At 43.4% G+C, this 19,052-nt stretch overlaps 1 protein-coding gene across 1 annotated transcript; it reads right to left on the bottom strand.

Annotated features, from left to right (window-relative positions):
* Nucleotides 1-5: 5 nt before the first annotated feature.
* dgcr8 (DGCR8 microprocessor complex subunit) lies at nucleotides 6-18,718 on the bottom strand. Its single transcript, XM_083644150.1, has 14 exons — nucleotides 18,607-18,718; nucleotides 17,293-18,256; nucleotides 12,472-12,634; nucleotides 10,473-10,615; nucleotides 8,208-8,562; nucleotides 7,770-7,967; nucleotides 6,931-7,032; nucleotides 5,745-5,843; nucleotides 4,842-4,924; nucleotides 4,501-4,601; nucleotides 3,464-3,570; nucleotides 3,149-3,276; nucleotides 2,774-2,887; nucleotides 6-2,097 (listed from the first exon to the last, which is right to left on the bottom strand). Exons 2-14 carry the CDS (start codon nucleotides 17,977-17,979, stop codon nucleotides 2,014-2,016), a joined length of 2,364 nt encoding a protein of 787 aa, XP_083500276.1. The 5' UTR covers nucleotides 17,980-18,256; nucleotides 18,607-18,718; the 3' UTR covers nucleotides 6-2,013.
* Between the last annotated feature and the right edge of the window lie 334 nt (nucleotides 18,719-19,052).

Here is a 19,052-nt window from a genome sequence, read left to right as displayed (position 1 = left end):
TATTACTCAAGACAATTTATTTTGCATAACAAATATCACTGAAGTCATACAGCTCAAGTTGCAATACATACTTCATTTTCTAGGCAGCAACATCTCAAGCAAACAATCCATTGGTACAACTCCAACAATAGTGTAAAAGCATTTTTTTTTCTTCACACAGACACACAGTTGGCAAGACAGAACACAGACAAAGGGAGGGAAAGCGACATTCTTCAAGCGACCTAAAGTATCACGATAGGCTTGTGTCTACACATGACGTGTCCATGTGCACTGAACATTCTGCAAAAAGCACAGGCCAAATATACATCACACGATGAATACACAGCAGTTTCTATTTTGTTCCAGCACGTATTGCATCTATGTATGTATTATCCCGTTTATATAGCCTTTTCTATTATATGCCGTTTGCAGCAACATTCTATAAATGCATGAGACTGTGTTTGAGCTTTGGTATGCACTGCTTCTTTAGCTTTTGTTTTGGACTGAATGACTTGATCGCATTTTTGTTCGAGGTAAGTGTACCGATTCATTTTAGGCAAACTGCCTTTTGAAGAGTTTGTGATTTTACTCCGGGTCAGAAAATATGACGATCGAGACTCATGTCTCAACGATGGCAAATGTACACAAACCAAATAACACAATCTATTAAGACAATTCCTAATAATGTGCACATGCTGTAGGCAGTTAATTTTTTTCCTAGAGTATCAATGTCTTATAGGCTAGAGCATCAAAAATGTTAGTTGGCTAAACAAATGCTTCATATCAAGTAAAGGGGGCTTGGTCTTTCCACTTCCCTTCAAAGGGTGTTTTTTTTTAGGTCCAATGTATATACGCAGAGCCCTTCATGAAATGGATTAACTAAGGCAACATGTAGCCGACTTGATTCCATAAGGGCACTGAAACATGAAATGCAACGGAACTTGTACCAAGTGTTTGGTTGGAGTGCATGGCATGGCGAGTTAGTGATAAAAAGTCAGCATGTTAAAAAGCTAGATACACCTAAAAGAAGACAAAACAAGACGACCTTTACCTTGTACCTTGTACTTTTACATGGCCAGCGAGAATACCTCTTACGGTACTCTGGCCCTGTGTGCTTGGGGGTTCTTCAACGTTGACTTAATACGACGAGCAAGACGTTAGTTTGACAGATCAGCCTCTACAGCCGTCTGCTGATATGTTCCTGTATTGCCGGAGCAAACACAAAAGGCAATGAGACCCGCTTATACATAACGAAAGAACAAAGGTCACTCCCAAATACTCAAAATGCAGGTTTTCTGTACCAAGAGCATGAGTGACAGGACATGAGTGCATAACTATGATTCTGAATAGTGATCACTTCACAACGCATGTTTTTAAAAACGTGCAAATCAAGACGATATCTGGCCATTCTGAAGAAAATCAAAACGGCTTACATGTATTTGTACTCACCACCCAAAATATTCATAACACCGACCATTAAAATACCCAATAAACGACATGTAACTTTGCTTTCCGGATTAAATGAACGGCGTTAAGTACACACATATCAGTAATCCCCGTTCAAATGTTTTTAACACAAACCTAAACCTATTAGGTGCCGGCGCTGTGAGCCTGCAGCTGCTGAAAGCGCCACTACAAAACCAAACCCCAGGTGTCTCATGGTTCTTTGCCGTTAGAGAAACATGGGACTGTAGTTTCTGTTGGTGGTTCATGTGTCACGTCAACTTCTCTGCGCCTTCTCCTCCGTGTGGAGAATGCATCTAGAGAGGTAGAAGACGTTTGCTCTACTGTCTGTTAGTGCATTTTGCCCTAGCCTTACATCTCCTGACAGTGAACCAATAAAAAGGTGGGTTGGGGGGGGGGGGGCGGTTCTAGCGGCTCTGAAATGCGTTGCTGTATTGCCATCATATATCTTAGTGATGCATAATAAAGGTCATGGGTGTTGGTGTGCGTGACAGTGACGGGTGGGGGGCAGGACAGTGACGGGTGGGGGGCAGGGGTTCAGTGCCGTGGTTTTGTCAGTGATTCCTGGACTCAGACGTCGACAGTGCAGAGGGGTTCGCTCCCCGGCTGGGCAGACTCCATTATGGTCATCTTGGGCTTTTTCCTCGTCTCCTCCTGAAACAGAAATAATCAAAAATATTAAAACTGTGATTCATCAGGGGTTCGTTTCCAAAATGGTAATATCTATTTTAGGGAAAACAAACAAAATATAGTGGGATACATTAGCAGATGAGTGCATTAACTAAATGTTCAAAGTCTAAATGTAACACAGAAAGAAGTCTTAACGGGATATATGCCAAAACTCAGATTTTTATTTATTATTATTATGTTTTCTGATTTCCCCCAATTGTACTTGGCCAATTTACCCCCTGCTGCCGCTCCACCCTCTGCCGAGAGAGGGTGAGACTAGCACCATGGTTCCTCCGACGCAGTTGCCAGCAGCTTCTTTTCACCTGACAGCGGGGAGCTTCACCGGCAGGACATAGCACGTGGGAGGATCCCACTATTCCCACCAGTTCCCTTCTGCCCCAAACAGGCGCTCCGACCGACCAGAGGAGGCGCTAGTGCAGCGACCAGGACACATACCGTAATTCGGCTTCCCACCCACAGACACAGCAAATCGTGCCTGTATGGACGCCCGACCAAGCCGGAGGTAACACGAGGGCGCGAACCTGTGACCCTCATGTTGGTAGGCAGGGAATCTACCGCTACACTACCCGGACGCCCGACAAAACCCAGATTTAATTGAAGATCTGAGTCAAGGTTTCACCACGTAGGTGACGATTCTTACCCTCTCCTTGGCCAGTTTCTTCATTTCTTCTTGCAGTTTGTTCAGGATGTGAAGGTTTGGCCTGTTCTTTTTGGCATACTGCTGAAGCTCGATCACACTCTTGTCCGAGTTCTCCTGCAAAAAGATAATTTGTTTAGAAAGCCATGAAGATGAGTTTACATAACGTGGAGCTTGCTGAAATAATGGAGTATAGCAAATCTCAATCCACTGGTTGTTCTCTTGGTGTGAATAGAAAGGCTGTCTTCCCCAAGATGTAAGCCACACTTCCCTTTTTGGATAAACAAGACTGTCCCAACTCTTCCAACCCATAGAATCTGTTTCCAGGTTTTCCCTGACCATGTGAAACTTTACTGGTGTTGTTCTGAGGGAGCCTACCTTCTTGACCATCTTATTGCTCTCTCTGCCGTACATTCGCAGCAGCGAGCCCCAGTTCTTCACGTGGGGATGAAGCATCTGCAGGATCTTCTGAGATGCCAGCTGTTTGCCAACCCTCTTGTTCTTGCCTGGTGGTGAAATAGCAAACATACACCCGTCAATGGAAGCTATGGTGTACTGTAATAGACTGGTTAGCCTCAGAGAGAGCAAAGAGCCAAGCAAGGCTGGTTATCAACGGGAAAAAAACAAAACAACAATTGGACCCTTACCAATTGTTGGTGTTAGTATTGAGTTTCAAGTATTGGGTCTACTTACACCAACCACGCACAGTGTGCTTGCCACATGTCATCACATATTCACTCTTCTGGTTTTTCCCTGGAATCACCTCAAATTTAATACTGGTGTCTCCCATTCCATGATTTCTGCAGTCACAGAAGAAAAGTTTCATTTAAAATATGAACAAAACATTATATTTGCAATTAAATCTTTTTCTGAGGGTGCTAGCAGTCTCCAAAATAACCGCCCACCTTTTTTTGTCTTGGCTGGATGTTAACTAGCCAAATGTTAGTTGAAATTAAGTTATTCCGAATGATGTTGCGACACACAGAAAGCACATGAGGGAACTAGTTTTAAATGAAACCAACTATGCTCTCGTCTTTTCATTATTGCTTGGGATCAAGGGTTCACAAAACTTTTCAGCCCCCAACCCGCAAAATAACGGTGTCTCGCGACCCCCACTATCCCTGGAGGTGGTTGAAGATGCTGAGAATTTTGTGAACAAAACAAACAAAATGTAAGAACTATGTTCAAAATGTGCTCTTTTTTTAATCGTTTTTTTAAATTGTAGTTCACACATTTTTTTTAGACCAATTTCACACATTCTGGAAATCATCTCGCGACCCACCAACCCCCAATTTGGGAACCACTGCTTGGGAGTACCAGACTCTGTGTTTGCTTTGTAACAGAATTTTGTAATGTACACTGCACAGTGCTTAGGGGAATTACGGTATGCGCTCTTAAAAGCTGCGCAGTATGGAAGAATTATTTGGACTAAATTAAATAATGAAATTGTTCAACTGTGAAATGTCATCATGAATATCTACATCAAAATAAATTAAATTGTGACATTATGCATCATTAAACAATTGAATTAATGAAGAGCCAATCAATTAAATCAATATAATTTCATGATCTATTCTTTCACTCATTTCAGTGTTCCAAGTTGTGGTGTATTCAATTTAATAATTTGTCAACCTTATACAGGTGAATAATTGGTTGAATTATACAAAGACATTGTCAAAAACATATAAAATCTTTTTCCTTCCCTCACGGAATAATGCATGACCCCTTACCTTTTAAGGCACTCATGAAGAATCTGATATGGCGAGAGTAGACCTGCTTTGTTGGTCAGCTCGTACACCCTCGAGTCTTCTATATTGATATGATTAAAATACTGTGGGACAGAACACATCGAAGGTTACCATTATTGAGCCATCTGCTTGTTGAAGATGCATCAGCTTTCCAGGACACCCACTTATTCTACCTCAATGTTGGACTCTACCTTATGCGTTTTCTAATGGCGGTGATACTTAAACTTTAATAACTTATCCTGCACTTACTGCCGTCCACTCTGGATGAGAGCATCTCATAAATGCAGAGAATGAAAAATAAATAACATAAATAGAGAAATAACCTCCAGTTCATCGCCCTCAACAGGCTTCTCCTCAGACGTCTGCTTCACAAAGTCAGGGATGAGGATTTCCAGTGTGGCTCGAGCTGCAGTTCACACCAAACCACCGGTGAGGGAAAAACAAAAACACGCCAATAATCAGTGATATGATTTCAACACGCAGTTTCACCAATTAAACCATCACTCATCTTAATCTAGGATGAGTGCAAACGAGTAATATTGGCTGAGGTGTTAGACAAAGCTCTGACAGTTAGAGGAAAGTGAGGGGGTGATAGTAGAGATGTCGGTTAGATGGAAATATTGGTCTGCTGATATATTGGGATGATATTGGCCTTTTATTATAAACATCATATGATAGATATGATAGTTTGTTTGTCTTATTTATTTTAGAATTGATCAATACTTCATTCCGGATTCCACACAACCATGCTTTAATATATTAGTTGTAGTAAGACTATTAGTAGTGGTTTCAATTGAGTTTTAGTGTCTCATGGTCTAAATCAGTGATACTCAACCTGCGGCTGGTAGTTGTGGCTCTTTTAAGTCCTACTTAAAATAAACAAATAAATAGAAATCTAATAAAATAATGGGAGGAAAGGGACTTTTTGGGGATTGTGGCTCTTGCAATGCTTTTTTTTGTCAGTGTGGCTCCTGAGTAGGGCAAGGTTGAGTACCACTGGTCTAAATGTTTCAGAGGCTGAAATACCAAATACTTTGATGATTTTCAAGGCAAAAATTAGCTAAATCTTCAGGTGTAATTTAAATACTCATTATTGGCACAAAATACCTGCTATTGGCAGCTTCAAGGTGCCAAAGTGGGGTTTTTAAGATACCTCCATAAGACTTAACTTTCAACCTAGGATAGGTCGGTGTACAGAGGTGGACTGGATAAATCAAAGAAATTACCAGCTTTATTCTTGGCAAGCTTTTTACTGCTTGCGGTTCCTGTGCCGTAGGTTACCCCGTCTATAATGACCGAGGCTCCAAAGGGTTCACTTGGGTTCTCTGTGGGACAGAAAATTGCACGTTTGATTTGATGGATTACATAATGGTGTCATGTTCAACAAGATACAGATTTTGTGTGTTTATGGGTCTCATTTCATTCTTGCATTGAAAGGTTTATCGTTCAGACCAGGGCGTAAATTCCACAGCGGTCATGGCATTTTGGCACACTTTGGTTGTGTTTTGAGAGTGTGTGTGTCTGCATCAATGCGGTTCATTATTCTTTTTCCTGCCAATATCGGGACCAAATCAGCCGTCTTTGAACATTTAACTACGGTAGATCTTTATTTGCCAGGGTCATGCACTGGCTACAATATTCTGATATGACAGATGCAGATGCTACCAATCAGCATCAAAAAGAAGGGAAATACGACTAATCCCGACAAATAGACTGATGCAGTACATCCAAATGGACCACGGCCACCACTGATTTTGTTTGCTCCCTTTAGTTGACCGGCGGCTGGTGAAATTCTGAAGGAATGCAAACAAACTCACCAAATTGATCACATTCTGTATTTTTTCATAACTGAATTAACTCTTAATGACCATGATATCGTAGCTTTCCAATTCCATTGCTGTGCTAAGGCACATTAGTAGAGATGACCAAATGTTTGCTTCAGGTTTTGTTGATGATTAGCTGTTGCATAGTGTGGTCGCTCTAAGAAGAGGCCATCCATCCAGCCCTATAGGCCAAGACAGCCCACCAAAGCGGAGCAACAGACTCATCTCCATAACGTGATGACAGAGCCAAATCAAAGACGATGGGATTCAAGCAAGACGGCCCAACTTCAACTCACTTCCTGTCATTTTGTCACATGGGTTTTGCCCATGGTTTTCCATGGACACGCCCACTTAGGAGACTTTCGGCAGGTCTGAGTCAATGGAGACTTGCTGCTACCATTCGTTAGAATTGGCAGAGCCTGCGGTCACCCATCTATAGTAATATAATATCTATGGCCAAATGTTGGTCATCTGGCATACCTTACATCCTGGAATGCAGGGTAATTTTTACTCATTTTAAAGCAAGACTGACATAGGACCCAAAAGCATTGATGCCACCCTACAAGACACTTACAGGAAGAAAACTTACCACATTCAAAAAAGTTGTAAACAGGTCGGACCTTTAGGACACGTTGCATATATTCATGTAAGATGCAAACTTCTGACTTTCCGTTGGGGTTGATGACAAATTCTGATGAAACAAACAAAAGGCACAGCATCAACAGATGAGTAGAATACACTTAACCACACTGGAGAAGAGCCGGCCCAAAAGGACGAGACCTTCTGCATTCAGAGCAATGATCTTCCCAGCAAAGTCCTCCGTTCCAAGAAACAGAACATGGCTTGAACAGTTTAACTTATTTTCTTTATAAGGTCGGTTTACAAGTTACCTCAGCAATCTGACAGTTGTCCAATCACTGAGTGAGGCTTAGTTAACGAACACTAACAGAAATCACTGAGAAGCAGGCTTAGTTAATGAACACTAACAGACTCACTGAGATCTGACTGGGAATTGGAAATGGCCAATCACTTAAACAAGGGTTGGCAAATAATTCATGAAAAGACAACAAGTGTAGAAATAGCACACCTTTTGCCAAAATTACCCAATTCTTATGGAAATGTGAATTCTATGAAACTCACAATGTGTGAATCTCTATTTATAGCCTGTATGCTTAGCTTTCTTAGTGGTGAATCTCTATTTATAGCCCGTATGCTTACCTTTCTTAGTGGTGAATGTCTATTTATAGCCTGTATGCTTACCTTTCTTAGTGGTGAATGTTTATTTATAGCCCGTATGCTTACCTTTCTTAGTGGTGAATGTCTATTTATAGCCTGTATGCTTACCTTTCTTAGTGGTGAATCTCTATTTATAGCCTGTATGCTTACCTTTCTTAGTGGTGAATCTCTATTTATAGCCCGTATGCTTACCTTTCTTAGTGGGGGCATCTTGGACTGAGAGTGTGATGAGCTTCTGGTTGGCAGGAAGGATCGGTCTCTCCGACTCCGCCTGCTTGCGCTTCATGTCTCGGTTGAACTGCCTTCGCTCGGCCCAGGTTCGAAACTTCTTCACCGTCACTTGTTCAAAGTCAAAGCATTTCTCCAGGTAAATGCGAAACTCTTCAAGGTCTGTGAGGGGGTTCAATAAAAATGAACATGGTTAGGCTATCATTCACTGAGACGTTCTTTGAAAAGGAGTAGCAGGAGAAAAAAAAAGACTGACCTGAACTTCTGGCAAAATACACATTAGCCATTGTAAAGACTCAAACAAAACAAAGAAACAAAAAACATTAAGATCTTTTTATCCCGACAATGTTCTTTTTAACACTATGGTATATGCATATGCTCCTCCTTATGAAAAGCCCTTACCTATGGACTCGTCCTTGCACACCTCCACCTTGGCCCTGACCTGTCCTAGGGCTCCCCTGGCAAATTCGAAGGCCCGGGGGTCCTTGGCCTGCGGGGTGGGGGCGGGGACGGGGACGGGGACGACCTCCCCGTCCGGCACCCCTTCGGCCGGGCTGGAGGAGGCCGGGACGTCCTCCTGTTCCTGGGCCGTGGAGTCGGGCTCGTCGGCCCGCTCGGCGCCGTCGGCCTCATCGCCGGGCTTGACCGGAGACACCTCGGCATTAGGCGTCACCTCCCCGTTCAGCTCCTTCTCCTCCTTATCCTTCATTTTCTTGTAGTGCAGACAGGGGATGCTGCTGGTGGGAGGGTCATGTTTCTGTATCGAGAGGAGGAGAAAATCAAAGAGGTGCAACGGAAGGTGCAAAGACTCTTGTCGTGTCCCCACCCATTTGTGCCACATCCTGATCACATGACAACTCCATCTTGCCACGTTCCAATCTATTGGTTTGAAGTCATCCACAGGCAGCTGTGGGCGGGGCTTTAGGTGTGAGGACGGCCAGAAGCGAGCCTGTGATAGATGTGATAGATGTGACAGACGTGACAGACGGTTCATCTAAAATTTAGATGAACCATCTGTCTGTCACGTCTATTTAGATTCTAAATCACCTGCAAAGAAGAAGTAGCTTTTTGAAAAGTGCCTGTCCCTTTCAAAGGTTTGCCGAGCATGTTCCTAGACGGTTCTGTGAAAACAAACCGTCTGGCAGTGTCAAGTTATGCCATCATAGCTCTGATGTAAAATTGCATTACTTAATAGAATGTTGGGAGTGCCTTAAAAAGGTTCTTCATTCCTGGTTCATGAAAGTTGTTTTTCAGCTTCAGTGGGTAAATCTGGTTTAAAATCAAGTTGGGCTTGCTGTGGAGAAAAACAGATGAAAACCATCTAATCCAATTAGGCTTGGGTGATATCCACATATTTAATACCGCGACACTGTCCGAACATGATATACAATATTATCAAATATCGGCACAAGCCTAAATCCAATGACCATGACAAAAGCTGTAAAATAAAAAAGGATATATTCCTGTAAAGTGACCCATTTGTAAAATTCCCAGATAAACCACCCCCCAACTTGATCACATTCCCTGACTACTGGAATACACTCATTTAAATTCCATATTTCATGACCAGTTAGAACTCATCATCATCTTCCCATTCATACTAAAGATCATGATTTTTATGGCATTTCTGCTTTATTGGATAGTCACAGTAAAGACAGACAGGGGGGATGGGAGAGAGGAGGGGCTGACGTGACGAAGGTCCCAGGCCGGATTCCAACTCAGGCTGTCGCTTGGAAGAGAAACCTGCCTTCTGGCTCTCGACATGAACTGCAGGAATCAAGCAGCTGAAAACATTCAACTTTGTGAAAGTCTTGAACTAAATCTCAGTCCATTTAAAGTGGCTGAGAAAACTGGGGCCAGAAGCCAAATAGACCAAAGACCACCTTATTTACGAAGGTGCAAAGACAAACGTCAGTCTTTGCACCTTCTTAAATAAGTCGCCAGTGAAATTGTGTGCTCCAGTCTAGGCTTTGGCTTCAGTCACTTTTGTTTGAAGTCGCCCATTGAACGGTTTCCAGTATTTTGTCCTATTCTGAGAGCACCAACCTCCCTCTATGGAGGGGCTGAAGCACAAGAGATTCCTTCTACATTGTTTCTTCAAAGCAGTCCAAGTCAGTGTGGTAACAAGTAACTTAGCAAAGCATCTCAGTCACCACTGTTCTGTAGCAAAGCATCTCAGTCACCACTGTTCTGTGACTTTTCTTTTCTTGTTTGTTATGGTATTGTAGTATCATCACATTTTTAGATGTTAAACTTGTGGTATAAAAATTCTATTATTGGTACAACACTGGCCCAATGAGAGACTATGGGGCCCTATCTTACACTCGGCGCAATGGTAGTCATTGCTAGTTTCTAGCACTCAAAAAGTCCCCCCCTCCCCTCTTTTAATGATCACTTGACCAGTACATCAATAGATGTGTTTCAGTGACGCAGTGGTAATTAAACAGTACATCAATAGATGCGTTTCAGTGACGCAGTGGTAATTAAACAGTACATCAACAGATGTGTTTCAGTGACACAGTGGTAATTAAACAGTACATCAATAGATGCGTTTCAGTGATGCAGTGGTAATTAAAAGAAATATATATATACATTTTGAGTGCTAGAAACTAGCAATGACACTTGCACTGTGCCAGGTGTAAGATAGGGCCCTATGTCACATCTTACCCTGATGCTCCCAGTCCCCAGGAAGTATGGTCTGGACCAGGTGACCACCCTGGTCTCCCTGTGCAGGTAGACTGGAATACCCGAGTTATGGAATGTCATGATCCATCCGTCAGGTAGAGGCTCAGTGGGCGGACGCCCCCGACCTGGCATAGGCAAAAACAAATCGACAAGATGTAGAGACTACAATCAACTGGACATCCACATACCAGGAAGTAGCTTGGTGATTTTTAGGGATGGGCATTTTAAGCAATTTAAATACTCGAGTACTCTCCTTCTATTATGAACGAGTACTCGAGTACTCGCGCACGGGGAGGGGGGTCTGTGTGATTACTATGGTAATGACGGAGCAGGGGTAATCTGCTGTGTGTGGGGCTGTTCACACATAACGTTTGCATTTTTGCATGGAGAAAGCGTTACCTGGAGCATGTGAGGAGAGGGACTGACTTACTGTGATATTAGGTGAGGTGACGCTAAGCTAACGTCTCTAAAGCCTACCTCAGACAGCATCTCCGATGGTTGGGTAGATGGCATTAGCGCTTCGGAGCAGACAATATTGTTGTGAAACAAGCGAAGGCTCAATTCCAATACATGTCCATTGTCCAGTATCATCCATTTTACTTTATGATCACTGTTACACTAACGTAAATCCACGGATTACAAGGTCCGGTGTTCTGCCAAAAAGTGAAAACTGACGACTGACCAGTGTGATTAACGTTACAGCTGCAGCTGAATAGTGATCACCATGAAACGATTGTCTCCCAAAAAGCGATTATTTCTCCACATTTCTTGTGACTAACGTTATGGGAAACGACAGTGTAGTCAGTAAACTACTGCAAAGTTTTGAATGAGTTTTATCGGGCGTGCGCTATGAAGAAGCGTGCATCTGTCTCCTTCGGGAGCATATCTTCAGCCACCATTTTCGGGATGAGCTGGAAAACTTCCGGTTAAAACTTTCAAAATAATGTTACTTAAACAAAAGTAAATAGCTTATTTATGCACGTTGGAGGAGAAAAGGGTATTTCAACGAACGAAGCAGCAAACCTTGTATCAAAATACTCGTTGTGATGTTATATGGCGTGAAACTGTGGCTGTAATGCATTACTCAAAATAAATAAGGTTACAACTTACGTTACAATAAGCCTTTTATTTTGAAATCAACAAAGCGGATGACGTACTTGTACATTCTGGCTGACTTGACGCCCGTGCAGTTCATGCTGGCAGATCCACATAACGATGCATGCGTAGATTTAGACAATTTTTAAAGGGGTGGGGAGTGGGGCGAGTACCCGGACAGCGGAAACGTTACTCGAGTACTGACGTTATGAACGAGTACTCGAGTACCCGAGTACTCGCGCCCATCCCTAGTGATTTTGTAGTTTTAGTGAAAAGCGAATGCACGAATCAAATAATACCAATTATCTTCGTGCCAATACTGCGCTACCACAGGATTTGAACAGGTGGAACGTTTTAAAGTCAGTGTCGTTTTTAGATAGCGAGGGAGGTGGCAAGCTTGTATTTAAAAAAAAAAAAAAGCCTAGAAATCCTAAATGTATATTAGTCTGTGTATTGGTGGATTATGTGTGGAAATATAAACTAGAAATAACAGCCTCGTGGTTGTATGCTTCCCCCACTCTACGACCTTCCTATTCCTAGCTATGGCACCTTTCCCCTAGCCCCACCCCCTTCCCTCACCACGGCCCCACGGGTACGGATGGACAACCCGAAAACATAATGCCTCCGGCCACTTTTATCACCAGCGGAGCCATAAAAACTAAAAGTAATTTTCTTTAATGCATATCAACAATGCACACAACTGTGTATCACAATAGGTAAAAGATACACTATAGTTTATATCAATCCCCTGCCAAATCCACTCATATCTTGACTTGAAGATGATCGTGAGGTAGAGAATTGTTTTCTAACCCACATTATGAAACCAAATGGTGCCGGGAGATCCTTGACAGTAGTCAGCCCTATAACTGACAGATTGAGCACTCACTCTTCAGGACAGTCTTGATTTTGGTCATCATGGGCTGAACGCCTCCTTCTTCCCCATCGGACGGGTGGTCGCTGTCCCCAAACTTCTCGTCCGCCATCCGCATTTTTTTGGGTACTGGCATACCTTCCTCCAGCAGAGCGTCCACATCATTGACAAACTCCTCCTGGAAGAAACAACGGTTAAGGCCGGGAGAGAAGGGCTGGTCACAGGCTTCAGTTGAGAGAATATCAAATGCTTCACAAGAGAAGAGGTCGGTTCACTCATGACGGCAGAAACAAACACTTGGTGGGGGAGCAAACGGTCAACACATTTCTATTTTAGCATGTTATAATTGTGTTTATATAACACCCTTTGTGTGGACTAACTGACCCACTGCTTTAGTGTGTTGACTTCTGATAAAAGCCCTCACTCTCAATGAGGAAGTCACTCGGTACCCATGGAGACGACCAGGTGGTGTTTTTCTGACTACAAATGTCAGCTTCCTGCATGACCCTTAAATAACATTGCATGCAAACAGCAGTATCCGATGCACGATGTATATCGAACCGATAAGTTATCGGCCAACAATTTTAAATGCATCTTTATTGGCTATTATTGGTATCCGCTATATATCAGCTATAATTAGGGATGTTCATCAATTATCGAAAATCGATAATCGATCGTTAAGGATTGGAATCGATCCTGTGGCATTTGGATCGATTTTTTAATTATTAAAAAAAAAAAAAATTTTTTTTTTTTTTTTTTTTTTTGGACTAGGTTTGGGTGGAATTCGTTACTCCTCGCCCCACTCCATTGCACAGCCGACTAACGTGAGGTGGAGCTTCATATAGTCTCTAGTTTTCTGGCTGGGCACGGGCCTTTGTGCCAACAAAACTGTTTTAAACATGGGAAATTCACACCGGCATGCGCCGGGGACAGCAGTGTTGGAGAGGAGACACATTGAAATAAAGAGTTCATTGAGGAGAACACGTTGTCTTTCGTATTTTCTGCCATAGGCATTCATTTTGTAAAAAAAAAAAAAAAAAAAAAAAATTGAAAATTGAAAATATTGAAAATTTTCTAAGTATTAATAAAATCGATAATCGATAATTGATCGTTAATTCTCACCGATTATCGATTTTGGAAATTTTTCAAAATGAACATCCCTAGCTATAATAATAAATTATCTATACAAAACAAGTTGTTTAAAAGGAAAAGGAAAAGCCTTTACTTTTGTACTGACTGATGCAGTTTACTGCTAATAACCTGTATTTAATGCAATGAGATGTCTGATTTGACAGATTTTATCAAAAGCATTTAATTTGGATTATGTGGCAAAAATGCTCTAAAATAGCCAAATTATGTTTGTGAAGTTTTTTTTAATCTACTTTACTAGAGAGAGAGAAAAAATAACATTTGACAACATCGGCTACTATAATAATACATTATGCATTGCCTACTATACAGTTGAGTTCAGTTGAATAATATATGGATTGGAAAGCAGTTGCTCCTGTACTGACTAAACACTGTGTGTGCTTGAAACATTCTCACTATTGTAATTGTGATGCATACAGTACATAGAGTAATATCTAATGCTGCCTTGGGCAATATGGCGACACGTGCAAACGACTTTCTATTCGACAGTGAGCAGATCCATTGAGAAAGAATAGCAGCCAACTTGGAGGCGGACTCTACTTTATGTCAAGTCTATGGGGGTGCAATTTAAGCACTGTGCCCATACTCCCAGTTTCTGGCAATGGCAGATGGCGTAATCTGTAATCCGTGAAATAAAATAAATAAATATAAACAAATAACTTGCGACATGTTTATTAGGGACGTACCCGAATCAGATCTTCGGGAAAGCACAAATAATTGGAATGGAAATAGATATTTCTTCTACCCGAAGTTGCTCGCTATTATTTTGAAAAAAGAAAACGAAAGACACCATAAATGACATGTCTGTGCGTCAGCCATCATGTTTATGTTATGTATGTTGATGGGTCTGCGACCCAACGGGACCAGAGACTCTTACCGCTTTCAGACAGACACGGTTCTGGTTCTGGCTCCGTTCTGGAGTCTCAGAACCTTGGTGCTTTCTGGTGAACCAGCCCGCGTTCACACCAGTTTAAGCGGAACCAAAGTGGGAGGACATTATTCGGTAGTCCTTCAGTTTTTTAAGTTTATTAATTATTTGGTCTGGCGTTCGATTGAACCCAGCCTTGGCCATCTCTTCCGCAAGTTCGGCATACGACTTGCTCTTTCTTGTACTGCTTTCTAGCTTTTCTTGAGATTCGGTAGATGCCCAAATCGCCACTAAACATTTGGTTTCCTCAGGAGAGACCACTGCAAATTATTTTTCTCAATGTTGTCACTGCCTTATTCTCCTTCCTGCTCATTTTCACAGCCTAGAATGTGACACGCCCACTGATGATGTCACGGTTCCCAAGGAAAAAAACAACTATTTTTTGGTTCTGCTGAGAACCAACTTTTTTCTGAACCAATTATTTTTTCGGTCTGAAGTGAACGTGCCGGCCGGTTCAAATTTGGGTTCGGGAACCGGAACCGGCACGGAGCCCTGCCGGTGTGAAAGCCCTATGTATGTCAGGTACTGGCTACTGTGGCCAGCCCAGGTTGGGCTTGCTTTTTACATGAATAATTTGAGCTCGTCTCGGATGATGGGTTTTTTATGGGTGGAAAAAAAGCACAATGTTTTCTGCTCCTCACTTCCTCTTGAAGCTGTATGTCACACAGGCTGGCCAGTGGGCACACAGCACAGCTCCCTCTGCTGCTCTACACAGGCTGGGCGGTGGGCACACAGCACAGCTCCCTCTGCTGCTCTACACAGGGCTGGGCAGTCGGCACACAGCACAGCTCCCTCTGCTGCTCTACACAGGCTGGCCAGTGGGCACACAGCACAGCTCCCTCTGCTGCTCTACACAGGCTGGCCAGTGGGCACACAGCACAGCTCCCTCTGCTGCTCTACACAGGGCTGGGCAGTGGGCACACAGCACAGCTCCCTCTGCTGCTCTACACAGGGCTGGGCAGTCGGCACACAGCACAGCTCCCTCTGCTGCTCTACACAGGCTGGCCAGTGGGCACACAGCTCCCTCTGCTGCTCTCTTCTTTTCCATTGATGGCACTTTCGGCTGCACCGTACCGATTTGAGTTTCCTTCCCCAGATTAAATGCAGACTGATTTCACTAACTAGCATTTTTATTTACTACACTTTATTGAAAACTGATCTCTATTCTGTATCTGTAGTCACCCCCACTGAGTCAGGAGGGGAGGGAGGGAGAGAGAGAGATATGAAAAGTATAGTATGAGGAGGATGTGGAAATATATTTAATAATTATATGTCAATAGATCAATGCGATGCTTTGAAGGCACAAATTAATGCATTGGCAAATATTAGGTTAGAAATACATTTGCCCGATTTAACATACTTTACTTTACTTTTTTTACTTTATTTCATTTGGCAGACGCTTTTATCCAAAGCGACTTACATCACATTTCAATACAATTCATTCAAAGAAATACAAACAATGAAAACATAACTAAAACCATATATAATCAATAAGGGTTAACCGATTCCGGAGGGACCCAGGTGTAGCCCGAAAAGGTAAGTTTTTAGTCTCCGGCGAAAAATCGGCAGTGTCTCGGCCAACATGACGAAGGGGGGAAGTTCATTCCACCATTGCGGAGCCATGGAGGAGAACAGTCTTGAACGAGACAAGCGTTCACCAGGGCCACGTAGCGATGGAGGGGCAAGGCGAGCCGTGCAGGTGGAGGAGCGGAGGGAACGGTGGGATGATTGGAAGCTGACCAGGGATTGTAAGTAGAGCGGGGCTGACCGGTGAACTGCACGGTAGGTCAGTACCATGGTCTTGAATTTGATACGGGCCAAGATGGGGAGCCAGTGAAGGTCACGGAAAAGGGGAGTGACATGGGAGAATTTAGGTAAGTTGAACACCAGACGGGCAGCAGAATTTAGAATGAGTTGGAGGGGTTGAATGGCCGAGGCAGGTAGCCCCGCCAGTAGGACATTACAGTAGTCAAGGCGGGACAGGACGAGTGCCTGGATCAGGAGCTGAGCTGCCTCCCTAGTGAGGAACGGACGGATCTTTCTAATATTATATAGTAAAAACCTACAGGAGCGGGCGGTTGCTGAGATGAAGGCTGAGTTGGATAGCTGGTTATCTAATGTTACACCAAGGTTTTTAACAGTATTTGACGGTAGTATGATGATGTTGTTGATAGTGATGGAGAGGTCAGAGAATGGACAGTCTTTCCCAGGGAGGAAGAGGAGCTTCATAACATGAAACCAAGCCCACTTCCTGTCTTCTATCGAAATACAGATAATTTTGTTGGTTGAACAGATAAACGGATAATGACATCTCTGTACACCTCTAATGTTTATCCTCTTCAGTAAAGAGAAAAGTGCTCATGGAATGATGGCAGGGAGGGAGGGGCAAGTAGCAGTATCCTCTTTCTGAGAGAACACATTAACACAATCAGATTTATAGATAATGTGGTGCGTTAATTTTGAGAAACACTAGCAGCAACAATGCTACTGGTGTGTGTAAGACAGGCTACCAATCATCTTCACCATGGTCTCATTTGTTTATGGTGATTATACCAACATATCACAATATGACAATGATATATTGATATTTAAAAATGCAACACAAAGTCTCTTTAAAATGTCAGTGTATCAGAGTTAATGCTCTCACATGTTTTGCAGATTGTATTGGGGCTACACGTTATCCAGATGACAAAGGGTGCACAGCTGAACATAATCTGGATGATGTGAAGGGGCTGTGCAGGGCTTAAGAACAGACGTACCTCGTAGGAGTAGGCATGGGCATCCCCGTCGGATTGCTCCTGCTGAACTATGACCTCAGACGTGAAGCCGCCCTGCTCCCCGTCGTCCTGATCCAGGAAGTTGTCGTAGAAGTCCTCCAACTCGTCCAGGACGGCAAACTCTACCTTGTTCTCCTGGTCTACCTCAGCCTCCTCTGCTCTCATGCACGCTGAGTTCCCTACTCCGGAGCTACCCTCGTCTGCCTCCTGCTCACTAGTCAAGTCATGCAACTCACCATTCAGGCCTTCCGAACCCGCCTCCCCTCCACCCTCCTGCCCCACGCCTGTATACAAAACCTTCCTGTCTTTGCTATTGCTGGTCTCCGTGAAGCTGACCCTGATCTTAACATCTCGGAGCAGCTTGAGGTCTGGTAGGAACTTGGTGACCGGGGGAGCGTGGCGGCCCGTTCTAGGGCATGTCGCGGTGGGGTTGGCCTCATCTGAGAGGTGGCTACAGAAAGTGACCGAGCCCTTGGCGAGGAGTTGCTGCGGCTGGGCTTCCCCGTCGCCTGGGGTGTGTGTGTATCCATCACCACCAGAGCTAACGTCCATTACCTCTGCGTCACTGGACGTTTGCAGGGGAGGTGGTGGAGGTGCAAAGCCCTCGTCCTGGCCTACATCGTCAGGTGGCTCCAAGGGGAGAGGGGGTAGAACATCATCTATCTCCATTCTCTCTATATTAGGGACTACTGCTTATACCTATTAGTAATTTATTCTCAAATCTGACCTGTTCAGAGGCTGTCTTGAAGTGATCTGAATCCAAAGCACATGCAGGACATCCCTGTATTGACCACGTACCAGTGTTGAATATGCTAAGCTGACTACATTGTTCTTTTCATTAATGTAGACAGCTTTCAGAATCACTGTCTCAATTATTGGAAATCACAATGCATTCAGCTTAATGTGGGGTCTAGGCACCAATCATCCTCCACTGTGATCCTCAGAGCTAGAAAAGAGGAACAATGAGAGTAGATGTGAGTAACATTAACTGTAACGCCAACGTTATTTGAATTGACAGGACAATTGACCAGCCACGGAAGGTGCCTTTAGGCGTGTCCTATTGAGATGCTAAGGCACAGGGGTTACAATTGTAGGCAACTAGCAAAATGCACAATTAATTCAGATAATTTTAGCGCATCTGCTAACTCTGCAGCAATAAGTTACAGCAGGCCCTAGCTACATCTTTGCTAATATGCTAACGTTAGCTAAACCATCAGACTGTGTATACTTCACCGCGTCAGTAGCAATGCCTAGCTAGCCGGAAACTGTCAAGTATTGGATTACACGAGTACTTACCGATATATACGTTACAAAACGGTCTTCTTTTGGACACCTAACTACCTTCCTAAATCATTTTACCCTCGACTCGCCACCATACAGCTTCATCGGTTGCTCCGCCATCTTGAAGAAAACCGCAGTTGCAATTTGCAAACCAACTGGAGTCCCGCCTCCCAGTGCCGGCTTTTGGAAGATTGACTGGTCAGAAGTCCAATCACCATTTACCTTTAGCCATCACCCCTGCCTCGCGTAGACTAGTCTGGGCACCTTCCACCCCGCTTTTTGTCATGGGGCGTAAACCACGGAACCAGAATGAACACCGGAAGGCAGTGCGCCAAAAAACATCTGTGTTGCTGTTAGCTTGATGTCTCTTCCCTCGATTAATTGTCTGATGCAAAGCTTCTGTATTGGCTTAAAAGATGTGAGATTGTGAATTCGCAATGTTTCTAAAAGAACTTCGGTAC

This window comes from Poromitra crassiceps (genome assembly GCF_964638095.1).
Source record: "Poromitra crassiceps genome assembly, chromosome: 10".
Lineage (NCBI taxonomy): Eukaryota > Metazoa > Chordata > Actinopteri > Beryciformes > Melamphaidae > Poromitra > Poromitra crassiceps.
Note: the sequence above shows the minus strand (reverse complement) of the source record. Positions and strands in the feature narration are given on the sequence as shown.